General features: G+C 47.5%; 2 protein-coding genes across 3 annotated transcripts; one reads left to right on the top strand and one right to left on the bottom strand.

The window, feature by feature from the left end:
* The first annotated feature begins 982 nt into the window (after positions 1-982).
* On the top strand, positions 983-11,259 carry mtus2b (microtubule associated tumor suppressor candidate 2b). Of its 2 annotated transcripts, none has more exons than XM_029843738.1 (14): positions 983-2,601; positions 2,743-2,905; positions 3,000-3,197; positions 3,364-3,510; positions 4,293-4,388; positions 4,729-4,925; positions 7,649-7,715; positions 7,948-8,162; positions 8,294-8,399; positions 8,486-8,559; positions 8,637-8,735; positions 8,804-8,923; positions 9,128-9,225; positions 9,510-11,259. In XM_029843738.1, the coding sequence occupies exons 1-14, from the start codon at positions 1,018-1,020 to the stop codon at positions 9,715-9,717; spliced, it is 3,372 nt and encodes a 1,123-aa protein (XP_029699598.1). In that variant the 5' UTR covers positions 983-1,017; the 3' UTR covers positions 9,718-11,259. The 2 variants fall into 2 exon arrangements, with proteins under 2 accessions (XP_029699598.1, XP_029699597.1); XM_029843737.1 differs by having other exon boundaries at positions 9,125-9,225.
* Positions 11,260-11,525: 266 nt separating this feature from the next.
* stoml3a (stomatin (EPB72)-like 3a) lies at positions 11,526-13,685 on the bottom strand. The gene is made up of 7 exons (XM_003968599.3): positions 13,517-13,685; positions 13,079-13,182; positions 12,720-12,792; positions 12,511-12,593; positions 12,214-12,417; positions 12,011-12,145; positions 11,526-11,931 (listed from the first exon to the last, which is right to left on the bottom strand). The coding sequence occupies exons 1-7, from the start codon at positions 13,593-13,595 to the stop codon at positions 11,740-11,742; spliced, it is 870 nt and encodes a 289-aa protein (XP_003968648.1). The 5' UTR covers positions 13,596-13,685; the 3' UTR covers positions 11,526-11,739.
* Between the last annotated feature and the right edge of the window lie 345 nt (positions 13,686-14,030).

Here is a 14,030-nt window from a genome sequence, read left to right as displayed (position 1 = left end):
GGCTACACAAAGAAGTTGTGATCCGCTGGAGCAGTCATGAAATATGGGAGGGAGAGCTTTGCCTCCATTTTCATCCATCCTCAATATTTTATGAGGACTCCTGTTAAAGCGGTGAGAAAAGGGAAAGACGGCCTTAATCACTGTGCTGATTTGTGTTTACCCAGTCAAGGTTGGGGGCTGCCTCGGTTTCCTGGACACACGCAAGTAGCTGACGTGCACGTGTGCGCTGAGAAACACGAGCCGTTTATTGATGAAGGTGTTGCCATCATGTTGCATGTGGAGAAGCAGGTGGCAGGGTAGATGCTGAACAGTGGGGGGATGGGAAGTGCGCTCGAGGAAGCATGTTGGGGTGGAGGAACATCAGTTTCCTCAGACTGCATCCTGAGGTTATCCTGTCAGAACAGGAGCTGCATCAGCTGGAGGAGCACGATCGGTATGTTCAGTTGATCAGTGCAGCAGATCTGTATCTGCTGTACCACTGAATTCACTGACACCCCAGATTCACTCACCGTAGATCCCTGACAGACTCAGTTCTCATTCACTTTGACAGATTGATGTTCAGCTTTTATTTCCCGCTGTACATGAGCATCAGAGAGGCTGCAAGTGGACCCGAAGGATCCTCCCTCAGGTTTCATCATCAGGGTCAAACAAGAACATTTGTTGCTTTAGCTCAGTTTAACGTGTAGAATGGGGAATTATTACCGACTGTTTCATCCACGATCTTGACCTACCTTTCCATTATCAAGATCTGGCCTACTTTTGTCATATGTTGAGTCTAAATGTCTGATTCAAATGCTGTATGTTGTATATCATTAATGGACAATCATCAAATTTTCAAAAGATTCTTCTAATTTGTCTTCACGCAGGACTGGGACCTTTCTCACTACCAGGACCCATTTTAAAAGTAACGGGGAAAGTAAGAGAATGTGAGACAGCTCTTTGAGGTGATCGATGCAACGGAGGATGGTTTTTAAAGCGCTCATCGGGCCACTGTGAACGCTCAACTGTTTCCCAAAAATGTGTGAAAGAGAGGAGCCTTTCAACAGGCCGTTACATAATAACAATAGGGTGGAAGGAGTGCTGGCTGATGGCGATGCTAATGCTAACGCTATTCAGCAGGAAGATGATGGGAGGACAGGTGACACCAGCAGTGTGCTGCAGGACAAAGTCATGGGATGGGGTCCAGACTCCCAGTGTGATGATCCCGAGCTGGCTGAGTTTGAGATGTTGGAGTGTCAGGAGCTGGAGACGTACCTGGTGGAAGACGGAGAGGACTATGTTGGACTTAAAGACCGAAAAGATGTTGAGGTGGAGCTGAAAGCTGAAAGTCAGGCAGCTAAAAAGTGGACTGTGCAGGGAGCTGTTGAGCAGGAATACAGCACAGAAGAATCCCGAACTGAGATGCACTCAGAAGCCGATGTTTTCATCTCTTGCGTGTCCACCATTTCAACCATGGACAATGTTGGAGATGCTTCGGTCAGGGCCCAGTGGGCAGACTCCAAGACTGAAGGAAGGGCCAGAGATGAGCTATCTCACTCATGCCAAAAAAGCACAATACAGCAAAAAGCTGTAGACATGAATTCAAATTCAGCAACTCAAGCAGCAAATGCAAACTCCCAACTACACACAAACAACAGCGCAGTGCAGCGCAGTAACGTCAGCGATGACTACAGGGAGAACAATAACCAGATAAATGCAGCAGGGGGCGCTGTTTTAGGCTTTAATGAGCACAAAGATGCGACTGCGGCACGGAACACCCACGAAGACACTGGTGCTAAAAAGAATAAAAGCACACAAGCTGATGAGACCACTGCCGGGCATGGCAGCCCACATAAGACAAGCACAAGAGGCACTCAGTCCTCACCCGACTCCAGAGCCATCAGAAAACAAGGATCCTTTGATAACACGCTGAAAAAGCAAAACTCCTTTGACAGGAGTTTCAAAAAACAACCTTCGTTTGACAACATCGCCACCGGTTTGGAGAGGAGGAGACCTTGGGGGAGCCCCAGCCGGCCCTCGACTCCCACTTCCCCCAAAACGACCTCCTCCTCCCCAGTGAGACGCCCGCCTGGTTCTCCAGCCAGGGCTCAGGGTCCCAGGGCGCTGAGCTCAGAGCGAAGCGGCTCCCCTCAGAGAAGCTTCAGTGGCACTAGCAAACTACCAGCCAAGGCGAGTTCAAGCAGCGGCATCCCCAAACCTGTCGCGCCTCAGCAGAAGGAAAGCGAACCCATGAAGTCTTCGCCACCCCAGAAGGCCAAAAACATCCGTCCAAAAATCATCACCTATGTTCGGAAAACTCCTCAAACCAGACCACAGGGGACGGACGCGTCGCTCGAAGTTGCTTCACTCCCAGGAAGTTCCTACCCCAGCCCCAAAGCTCAGAAAGACCAAAAAGCTGGTTTTCAAGTCAAGTCCACAGCGGCGCCATGTTCCTCCAACTTCCTGTTTGACAAACACAGGCAGGAGATGCAGAAGACAGACAACCACCCCTCAGGAACGGTTGCCACCGGGATGAAAGCGTTAAGCGGCAGCGTACCTCAAAGACTGGGCAGGAAGTCAGGCAGTTTTCATGAGGATATACCAATGAAATGTCCCCAGGAGGTATCAAATTCACTTTCTGTTCATGCACATCACATTGAATTGAGTAGCAAATGCAGGAAATGTCCGTTTATGTGTGTTGGTTACTGGGCCGTTATTTAAAGTCCTGATTCTGATTGCAGTCCTGTTGGTGTCACTTAACAGCCTGTTCCTCAGGAGGGAGGCGGTGGATACTGTTCAGCACGAACTCTGAGGCCTCAGCTGGGTTTAGGAGCAGTCACCAGGCAGCCTGCAGCCAAGACCAGGGTCCAACAGGCAGGTCACAGGTCAACCACAGGCCCAAGCCAAAACTGCCAGGACCCCACAGGTGAGACGAAGCTTCGCGTCCTGCTTGTGAATTAAAGCGCACTTTTTAAATTTGGGTTTTCTGTCACATTGTTCTATTTCCTTCCTGTTTCAAGGTGAACTAAAGCGGTCAGGAGGAAGAGAAGTCACGCCGAAGAGCCTCCTGCTCAAACCGGGTCAAACTGGTTTGCGTCCTCCGGGCTTCTCCACCCTGCCAGCAGCCCATCTTGCCACATTCGGATTTGTCCGGAGCTCCAGCGTCTCGTCCGTGTCAAATGACCGCGGTCACGCCGATGCCCGTGGGCATGCTCAGCGTGAGTCTCTAGTTACGTTGATTTATGTCATAGTGTCGATTCCTCTTTTTCTTTACCTTCAAAGAGACTTTCAGCCGATCACCAACTGTGTGGTTGGAAGACTTCACATTTCTGTCAGGTCATCGGGTCGTCTTCTCTTATCTGGTATCTGGTTTCGCCTCTGTAGATCCAGGCAGCGACGCTGATGATTCGCTTCGCCACAAACTTCCGACACGTCCAAGTGAAGCTCCTCACACTGAGAACAGCCCTGCTCCTCCTGACACCCCCGGCCTAAAGCGCCGCTCGCTACCGCCGCAGCGATGCTCGCCGCTCGGTAGGACTGCGGCACTCGGGTGAAACAAGCGCCCTGCTGATCTGTGTTTCTGCCCACGTGCACGGTGTATATTTGGTCGGAGATGCCTCTAGAGACAACAGCCCTGTGTGTAAATGAGCGCTGAAAGCGTTTAGGGAGCTGGTAGCTTAGCATCTTGCTAATGCAACTCATGACGCCCTTCATTTAAATGCAGGTAGGTCTGTTTTTTCCTGGCACGTCAGCGTGTCACAGTGGTGCTTTGACAGCGATGCAGACGACTCTGAAACTCTTTTGGTCAGTAGAAAAGAGCTGTCAGTGTCTTCCCGTTTTACTTAAAAGATTAGACTAGAAGTTAAAAGACATCCCCACCACAGCGCTGCTGTACTCCCTCTCAGAGGACGTACTGGACGTGTTTCAGCTGAGATTTGTGTTGAGAATGTGGGGGGGGGGTGTTGAGAATCAGCACCATCTAGTGATGTGTGCGTGGTTCTGTGAAAACCATGACCAGTCTTAGAGCTCCAACTTGAAGCAAAGCTCCAGCTAGTGGCGACTGTAACACACCACACTTCCTAGTCTTTCCCATCGTGATTATTCTGCTTTTAAACAGCCATTTTGGCAAGAAATACTGCAAATTCTGCTGTATTGCAGTGGTGTAGTGGTGCAGTTGTTTTAATCAGCATTTAAATCATCAACATGGATTATTTAAAATATATATTTGCCATCAATTATTGCTTTTTAATTAATGCACATGTAAACAGTACCTATAAAAATGAATAATAAAACACATGATATCTCATTGGCAGTTTCTAGGAGAGATTTTCAAAAGGACAAAGAAGCTGTAATACCAAAATCCTCCCCTCCAAGGTTTGCAGTGGTTTCTCCCAAACCCCAGTCCCCCGGTGAGTGTTGCAGATCACATGACACTTAATATACGTACATGTTCCTGTACATTCATTAATAGCTTTGGGTTTAGTCTAGGAAGAAAGCACTTCACTCTTCCATCTTTCATTGCAACACTCATGGAGCTCTGCTGTTGCCATAGCAACAAGATACAGTGGCTGTAATGCTGAGATGGCTCCTTTATATCAACACACACAGTCAGCACTTATTCCAGTGTAACTTTTGGTTTTGACATCCACATAAATGAAGCTCCCCTTACAGAAGAAAATATTTGTTCCTGCTTTTACCGATCCTTTGAGATTGCTAGTGATTTTAATGTTTTTTTGTTTGTGTGCGTAGTTCGTGGACGTGCTGCAGAGGTTCACAGAGCTGGTCTGACACAGAGGGCACCGGAGCTGGACCCAGCTTTGATCCAGCAGCTGCGTGACCGCTGTGATGAACAGGCCCGGCAGCTACAGAGTCTTCAGGCTCAGTTCAACAGGACCTCGCTGTGCCTGGATGTGTTCAGCATCACGACTCAGCACTTCTGCCATAAGGTAAGGATGCTCTCACTCTCGCCTCGCGGCGCTAAAAGCGACTCAGAGCGCTGAGTCGCTTTTAGCGCCGCGCTAAATCAAGAGTTTATTGTTTCGTATTTACATTTGCTATGAGAGGTTTGGGTGTTTTTGATTTGGGCTCTTCTCCAATCGCTGGATGGTCGATGCCGTGGGGTTCCATCAGATTTATTAATGATTGATGGGAGGGTTCTCCTGCAGTGTGAGATCACTACTGTTAGTGGCTACAGAATCACTGGGCTGAAGTGTTTGTTATGCAGGGAGAATATCTGCTCCTGCACTGGTATTGAGTGTTGTCTGCCTCTCAGTGCTGGAGTTCCCATCTTCTGGCTTTGTTTGCATCTGGTTTCTCAGTTTTCAGCAGCTAAAATGCATCCGGAATCACGGGTGGGATTATGTTGAAGCTTTAAAAGGCTGCTCCACTCTCAGAGCTTGTTTCTGTCTGATATGACGTGTGTTTGTGTCAGCTTGTATTTCTGCATCACTTTGCTTTGGTAACTGAATCAAGGTTCTGATTCCCGGCATAACCCCCCCCCCCCCCTCCTCCTCCTCCCACCACAGCAGCACCGTGACTGCTCATAAAAACTGCACGTTTTTAGTGTGGATTGAAAAGCAGCCTCAGATGCTCTTGCATCTTTAAGATGATGTCATTCTCGGTGCCTTTGCGCTACAGTATTTTGGGTTTGATGTGATCTGTACGTCAAAGAAATACCACGGTGAGCCGAGGAGGACCAGATTATAGATCATTTATTGATCATCTCCCTCCCTCCACCTCCTCTGGCTCCTTTTTCGCACAAGCCTGTGTGCACTGCATGTGTGTGTGCTGTGTGCTGTGTGCTGTGTGCTGTGTGCGCGCGCTGCTCCCTGGCATGCGTATGAACATGATGCAGGGTGTGTTGGTGGGGGGTTGAGGGGAGAGCACACAGAGTGGTGCTTGCAGCCTTTGTTCCAGTCGGGATAAATGCCGGTTGCAGACCAGGAACAGAGGTGAGTGTTAGTTGAAAATCTCTCCTCCCCAGTCTTTTCTCTGCCCCCCCTCCCGGTCTGTATCTTCCTTACATTTGCTTCTGTAGTGCTACTGTCGGCTCAGGGATGCTGCTGCATGCTAGCCTGGTATGGACCATCGCTGCTGCGGGCTCCATTTCTTCTCTTTGCACTGTGTGGACCCACCGGTAAAAAAAGCATCGTTTCTTCAGGCGGCAGCATCAGGATTTCCTTCTCATGCATGTCTGTACATGCGCATGTGCTCCGTTAGAATCGGACAGTGTCTTTATGTCTACTTCTTTTCAGAGTCGGTGGAGAAATGGTGAATCTGTGGCTGATTGTGCTGAGTCAAAGCAGGCTGCTCTGTCGCACCGGCCCTCCTTTTCTCTGTAGTTTTCAGGGATGTTACATAATGCTGCTGCTCTGCTTGTCCTTATTTTTCCTATTTTCATACTTTTTGGGGTTTTGTGATCATTTTCTCATGATTTCGTGGAAACACCTGCTGCCGTGGTTACCTGCCTACATGTATGTTGCTTTTACTAGGGATGATCACATCACATGAGTATTCACTTTGCCTCAGACTTGGTCAGTGTAATGTGGCTTCTTCTGTTGTTCGCTGCGCTTTACTTTCTACAGGGCAAAATGCCCAAATAAATCAGCCGTGCAGTTCCAGGTTTTATGGTCCTATTAAAACTGAGCTGAATTGATGGGTTCAGGCTGTAGGGACATCAATTAACTTTCCTCGAGAGTTAATGCCCTTTCTTTCAATGCCCTATTGTCCAAATCGTAAAGTTTACAGTGCTGAAATAATTGGCTAACAAAAAACATGTTTGGAATCCACCAATTGTATTGCAGTTTTTTGAGATTAATTCTTTTTGTTATCTGGTAAACATTGAATTATTTTTTAGTCATGTACACATGAAAGGCCTAAAATACTGTAGAAATAGCAGCGTAATAGATGCGAGAAACAGTCATTACTGGCATTAGGTTGGCTCGGTGAGGGCGGAATATCAGATCAGACATTTAAAATGCCTGTCACAAAGCCCCCGTTGAGATGAGTCGGGGGACGCTTGGGTGGGAGGATGAGGAGTTACTGCAGCTGTAAGTGTATGGTGGTAAAAAGAGAGATATACCGTCCTTCATAAGGTCAGATGTGAGATAATACCGGAGGATGACATCATTCCCTACTAAAAATGTGCAGAGAATCCCAAGTGGATGCCATTATTGCAAATGCAAATGTTTCTGGTGTAATTCGGATTTGAACCAGGGCTGAAATGAGATCATCTAATCTGGAGAGCAGCGCCACGCCTCTTCTGACGCCCCAACGCACCTCCCTCCGTCTCCACCCTTTATTTCCCATCGTGGCAGATTTCCTGCGACGTTATTCCGCCGCATATTCTTAACCTATTCATGCATCACCTGTAGCCCAACGCTTCCTGAGCTACATTGTATTTCAAACTTGTTGCACGTTTCATCATAACTGAGGATCTGAAAACATCATTGTAGTTTAGAGGATTTTGTATCAGTTCTTTTGTATCAATGTTCTTTTCCTTTGTGAGTCACCTCTGTCCACTGTGTGTGCAGTGTAAATCTCAACGATGCCCCTGTAGGCCTGGGACTTGCGTATTACCTGCTTTCTATAAATCTAAAATCAAATTTCCTTCTGAATATACAGTATATTTAAGCTGTTTTGACTCCTATCGTGTGTGTGGGTGTTCCAGAGTGAGCGTGCCATCGTGAAGGAGAGGGAACTGTCCCTGGAGCTCGCCAGAATCAGGGATGAAGTGGGTAAGTGGGACAGACACACGGCACCATCGGGAGTGGAGAAAGCTATGAGTCATTCACTCACACTCTGTCCGACACACCGTGGATCACACAGTACCCTCCCTCATGGGATGAGTCCTGGGAATCCACTACCGGCTCCACGCCCGGCTACTTTCTGTGCATTTTAGGAAGAGCTCAATTCATTTGCAATTCATTTTTGGGGCGAGACAAACTGAATCTCCCTGTCGTGTCCCAGCTTTCAGTGTCGCACACTGGGAGCAACTGCAGCAGGAGAAGCAGGAACTGGAGTGTCGATTTAAGGCTGATCTGCAAGGACTGCGGGCTCAGCAGCGGCGGGAGCTGGGAGCGCTGGAGGAGCGGCTGAAGGCCCAGCACATGGCTGAGACCGAGAGCCTGCACGGCCAACACCAAAGTGAGCTGGAGGAGCTGCAGTTCCAGCAGCAAGAGCAGGTGGGTACGGACACGTCGAACGAGGCCTGGAGGAAATGCTGTGAAATCCTTTCCCAAGAGTCCCGCAAGTGAGGTTGATTAGAAATCGAAACTCTTATTAGAAACGGTTAATGTTCAACTCTTGGGTGCAGATCGAGGAGATTAGGGAGAGCCATGAGGCCTCTTTGATGGAGATGGAGACGACTCACAGCGACACTGTGGCCACCCTGCAGGAGGAGCATGCCAGAACGGTCAAGAGTAAGTATTTCAAAGGTGGAGCTCTCATATTTAGTCGAGCCGTTTGCATGTGATGGACAATGACACTCAGCTCGTGCATGTGTTAGACCTGAAAATGGCCCATGAGCAACAGACAAAGTCTCTGGAAGAAGAGTTTGAGAAGATCAGACTGTCTCTGCAGGTAAATGCCGACCTCAAAGTAACAAGTTTCTTTAATTAGCATCGTAATTAATACTTGAGTGCGTTCATGCACACTAGGATCAGGTGGACACGCTGACGTTCCAGAACCGCAGCCTCCGGGACCGAGCGAAGCGTTTTGAAGAAGCTCTGCGCAGGAGCACAGATGAGCAGATAGTGGTGAGGGCTGCGTGACCCGGTCCAGGCGCACAAATCAGGCTTTGGCTAATGCCGTCTGTTGTTACCAGGAGGCCTTAGCCCCGTATAAACACATCGAGGAGGACCTGAAGAGTCTGAAGGAAGTTTTGGAGATGAAAAATCAACAAATTCATCAACAGGACTTAAAGATCTCAGAACTGGAGAAAATAGTAAGCTTTAAATGTCTACATTGGTGCTATGGTACAGGTCCCAGTGAAATGGTCTGTCCCGAGTTGATCCGAACTACCCAACCCCAGCCTGACGCCTGTCCTCACGACACCAGTCAGCAAACATGTATTTACACCTCGTTGCATTTTAGAACATTAATGCTGAAAAGTAATGCTGCGCACCTTTCATGCTGTGTTTTTGAGCAGGCTGAAAAGAACGTCTACCTGGAGGAGAGACTCCAAGTGTTACAGCAGCAGAACGAGGACCTCAAGATAAGAATCGACAAGAACATTGCTGTTTCCAGGTCAGATGAGTCCCCAGACTTAGCGCTGATTAAAAACTACCTTGGGTGGGCTTTGGTTATATGATTCCTGCTCCTCCACAGACTCTGGTTTCCTCCCACAGACCAAAAGAATGTATATTTTCTTGATTGGAGACTTCACATTGTCCCAATGTGTCCGTGCGTGTGTGTGTGTGTGTGTGCGTGTGTGTGAATGGTGATGGCCAACTTGTCTATTACTGTGTTGTAGAGCATGGGCTTAAAGGTAGCACATTAGCAGCTTCATTTCTGGGCTTTTTCTTCATCAGGCAACTCTCAGAGGAGAACGCCAACCTGCAAGTGAATGTGGTGAAAGAGAGCAACGAGAAGAAGCGTCTGAGTCGCACCAACGAAGAGCTGCTCTGGCGCCTCCAGACGGGCGAGCTGAGTCCTCGGATGTCCCCCAGTTCCTCCCCCATCCATCGAGTGTCCTCCGTGCCGGGTTCCCCTGCTCGCCCTCACTCGTACCACCAATGAAAGAACTTGAATGTCATGCGTTCTTTTTAACATCGTTTTTACATTTTTTAGCTGAATGTTTCTCTGAGATAAAAAAAAAGAGTAGGATTTCACACAATGTAGATGGTCCATGCCTGTTTGTTGGGGAGGAGGAGCTTCTCTCCACTGCTGTGTATTTCCAAAGACCAACCACAGGACTTCATTTTCCCTCTGACCTAAAGAATTGTATCAACGATAATGTTCAGCAACAGGGAATTGTACGCCTGGATCCAGTTGCAGGTCCCTGATTACAGCGAGCAGGAAAGAGTGCCTCATGTTCATCTCCATCCGTGTCATCGCCTCCTCACCAGTGCTCAGGACGATGGATGCCAGAGACAAAGACACGCACACACCATTCACCAGACTCACCGTTGCTGTCCATTGTCCACCACCAGCAGCCCTCACTAAGGCAGAGGTCAAACTAACAGACGCGCCAACAGTAGTCTTACCTTAGATAGATCCGGAGGGAACCATTGATCACAGTGTACCTAAACGCACCACCGAAATATTCCAGTTTCATTGAGGTTGACCTCGCCAGGTTAAATAGGTTAAAAAAAATTATTTTTAAGATATCATGTGCCATTGGAACGCTATACATGTGAAATGGAACCGTGACGGCAACTAGTTAGTAGAATGAGTTTAACTTCCTCCTGAACGTGGAAGTGACATGTACCAAAGCCCCACCCCTGTACATTTGGTAGCACTGAAAAGCCCCAGATGTCCTCTTTACAGAGCAAAGAGAGTTAATGCTTCATCCTTCCACTAAAACAGCGCTTCATCTTCATCATCAGCATCATCATCATCCATTCACGGACTGACCCAGACCACCTAATCGTTGTGTTACTGGTGTGCAGCTACTTTCTTGTTAATTGAATCAACGAAACCTCAGGCGAAGGTTCAATATGGCTTCCAATTATTCATTCAGCATTTGACTGTGCAGTCGGCACAATGTTTCAAACGTTTTTTTTTCTTTCTTGGTGTTGTTTTTCGAAAACAGAGAAAGAATCACAAAACTCCGCAAGTTCTTACCTCATTTTCTCATTGTCGAGAATAAACTCAGGTCTTGAGAAGCATCACGAGTCACTATAGAGGAGGCAACTGTCACTTTTTTATTATTTACTTTCAGTTCTCTATTATCTTTAAATATGTTGTTCTCATGTTTACATGACCAGTCAGCTGAACTATTGGAGTTATTGGATGTACACAATCTTTTAATGAGCAAAGTGCAATTGGTAAATGTGCAAAAACAGCCTGAAAAAATGCTTCGTTTGATGAACATGTGTAACATAAAACATAGAAATCTGCTCCAAATGGGAATTAATCTGCCCAGAATGGGATTTGGTCGCGGGCGAGTTACATTTACTGTTGAATTTTCACTTTTGGGGCTTATTATGCATAAAACTAATCATTTCCTCCATCAGGTGGTCTAATTTTACTGTTTGCCTCTGTGTCCTGTGGACATGATCTCATTTACTTTTTGTTGGACACTACAGACGTTGTGTTTGTATAAAAACTCCTCACTGGGTGATGTTGGTCCTTTGTCATCTTCGGTATTTCAGAACTAGACTCTCTGTCACCACACATTTGAACGCATGCATTCAGGTGATATAATTCATTCAGGTTTGACACTTGTTGGTTTATATATTCGCCCTTATAGCAGAATTCCTCTAGCTGTAGCTTAGCTCGTTACATGTGGTCAGTGATGAGACATCAATGTCTTTACTCTATATGTTGCACTTTGTACTTGAATAATAAATAACATTAAGGAAACAAGAAGCCGCATTTTTTTTCTGAGTAAATTACTTAAAGCTTTAATTTACTACATAATAGCAAGAGGAGAAAACTTTGTATAAAATGTGAAATGCATAAAAGCAGTGAATATAAGAGGTTTTTAGGGACATGCAGCGTCCATGCGAAGGAATCTCAAAGTTCAGATTTTCGTGACAGTAAAGATTACTGCTGCGTGTAGCCATGACAACATTTAGCTGGCGATCTTATTAGGCATCACTTTCTCTGCATGAAGCCCTGCAGCATGTCTATGGGGAGGGGGAAGATGATAGTGGAGTTCTTCTCCGCTGCGATGGAGTTGAGGCTCTGCAGATAGCGCAGCTGCAGGGCTGACGGCGACTCAGCGATGACCAGAGAGGCTTCCTTCAGAGCCCGGGACGCCTTCATCTCCCCCTCTGCAGCAATGATCTGAAACAGACGCACAACCAGAGGTTAACAGCCGCTCCCTCGCCGGCGCTCCTGCCTCCAGTTTTGTGGCGTTCTCCACCTTTGCCCTGGCCTCACGACTGGCTTCCGCCTCTGCAGCCATAGCTCGCTGCAGCTGCTGAGGCAACTTCACGTCCTTGATCTCAACACGTTCCACCTTGATGCCCCACGCGTCAGTGGCGTCGTCCAAGGCCTCCTGCACGCGGTTAAAATCAGTTAACCTGTCATCAAAGCTTTTCTGACACTCGCAGTCGTCATTCTCACCTGCATACTGTGTGATATCCCTTCCCGGTCTGATAACAGTTCCGCCAGGTTTTTGGTCCCGAGCACATTCCTTAAAGTAGTTTGAGCCAGGAGACGTGTGGACGTGTGGGCGTTTGAGACGTTCGCAACGGATGAGATGGGACAGTGGATGCGAAAGTACACGACACCGTCCACAGCCACCGTCACCGAGTCCTTGGTTAGAATCTGTAGGGTGAAAACAGCAAGGCGGAGGATGCCGCTAACTACAGAGATGGGGGCTTACGTCACGTTCTCGCATTTAAGAAAATAAAAACTTGCCTCTTGTGGAGGGATGTCGAAGGAAATAGTTCTCAGGTCGACCTTCACAAAGGAATCAGTGCAAGGCAGAACAAAGAAAAGTCCTGAAACACCAAAAATGGGGGGTTCTGTATGTTCTCCTCTTTGTTTCCGTTGAGGAATCACCTATCAGTTATAAAAGTCATTTCTTTTTGGATTCTGGCTAATGCATAAATGGTCACATGACAAACCTGGTCCTTTAGGTTTCCTGTCTGTGATCCGGCCCAGTCGGAAAATGACGGCCCGCTCATACTCCTTCACTATCTGCGTGTTCGAGACATAATCAGCCATAAAATAAGATAGATCCCACAAACAATCTCTCAAAGTTTGCATTTCCCCCCCCAAAAAAACAGACACTGAGTTCAACTAAAAGCAAGAAACAGCAGCAATGCGAGAACTTTCTTATAGGCCAGTTTATTTGTCTTTTATGTGCGTGTTTTTTAAACGGGTAACATTAACTTCTATAACACCTCTGCAGGTAAGTTGCTGGCTTTCACAACAAATGCAAATCTGACCCCGGGTCACACAAACCAGTGACAATATACTTCACCTTAACACACATGAAGACCGTGATTGGGAAGGTTCCTGCCACAATAATGAGGGATATAAGAACCAGAATCCAGCCGAAACATCCCAGCCCCCCAGAGCTCTTATCTGCAGAGACAGTTAAAGGCGTTGCCAGGAGTGCACTGGAGTCATGGTTTTGCAGCTATTCCATTAGTTTGGGGGCCGAAGATGATTGTTTTGGCAATTGACGGTAATATGATCCAGAGAGACAAAGACCTTTGTGACATCAGCCAGTGAGCTGATACACTCAGACAGCCAGGCTGGTGCGAGGCTGCTTAACTACTGTTGCTGTTTTGAAGAACTAAATGCAGAAAGAATGATAAGACTCTAAACAAGTTCTATTATTGGTAATTGAGGCTTTTGGGAGGCGCGCTGCCCAAACTTTTGACGAACAGACTCAGAAGCCTGGCAAGTCTCTTACCTTCAACGTTGTCCGAGTTGCTGATCTGAAGTTTACCTTGTGTGACCATCTCTGTGGTGCTGCAGGTTGTGGAGATCATCCGTGTGTCCGTGTCTGTGTGATGGAGTGACTGCTGCGCTGCTGCACTTGTTTACTCTCCTGTTCTGCCTGTGGGAGTGGCTGATTTCCATCCCTCATCACGTGCTGCTCCGCATGACGTACACACAACACACACATATCAGTTGTTGGTGTGCGAGTCCTGGACTGAGAGGGCGCCACCATGTAACACGATCCCCGGAGCCAGCCCAGGCCTCGACGCGGCCGATGGATTGGAGACGCCCAATGTTCAGCTCTGGCGTGTTGCTACCATGCTGTTGTAGCCACGTCCAGCAGGCTGACACCTGCTGAGTGCAGGTTATGAATTAATAATGGGGGAAATCCAAGTGGGGAAACGTGAGAGGTGTTGCAAGGACCAGAAAATACATTTTTACTCATGTTTATTCGCTTTCTGTCATCAAGGAAGTTCAATGTTTTA

This window comes from Takifugu rubripes, chromosome 11 (assembly GCF_901000725.2).
Source record: "Takifugu rubripes chromosome 11, fTakRub1.2, whole genome shotgun sequence".
Lineage (NCBI taxonomy): Eukaryota > Metazoa > Chordata > Actinopteri > Tetraodontiformes > Tetraodontidae > Takifugu > Takifugu rubripes.
The sequence above is the reverse complement of the archived record's forward strand: the minus strand, read 5'-3'. Positions and strand labels throughout refer to the sequence as shown.

Bases quoted from the DNA above. Each gene is read 5' to 3' on its own strand.
- mtus2b (XM_029843737.1), top strand. From the start codon at position 1,018: ATGTGTGAAAGAGAGGAGCCTTTCAACAGGCCGTTACATAATAACAAT. The intron at 2,906-2,999 runs GTGAGACGAAGC...TCCTGTTTCAAG, and splicing joins AAACTGCCAGGACCCCACAG to GTGAACTAAAGCGGTCAGGA. The intron at 8,736-8,803 runs GTGAGGGCTGCG...TGTTGTTACCAG, and splicing joins GCACAGATGAGCAGATAGTG to GAGGCCTTAGCCCCGTATAA.
- stoml3a (XM_003968599.3), bottom strand. From the start codon at position 13,595: ATGATCTCCACAACCTGCAGCACCACAGAGATGGTCACACAAGGTAAA. The intron at 12,594-12,719 runs GTTTGTCATGTG...TTGGTGTTTCAG, and splicing joins CAGGAAACCTAAAGGACCAG to GACTTTTCTTTGTTCTGCCT. The intron at 12,418-12,510 runs GCAAGTTTTTAT...TTCACCCTACAG, and splicing joins TCGACATCCCTCCACAAGAG to ATTCTAACCAAGGACTCGGT.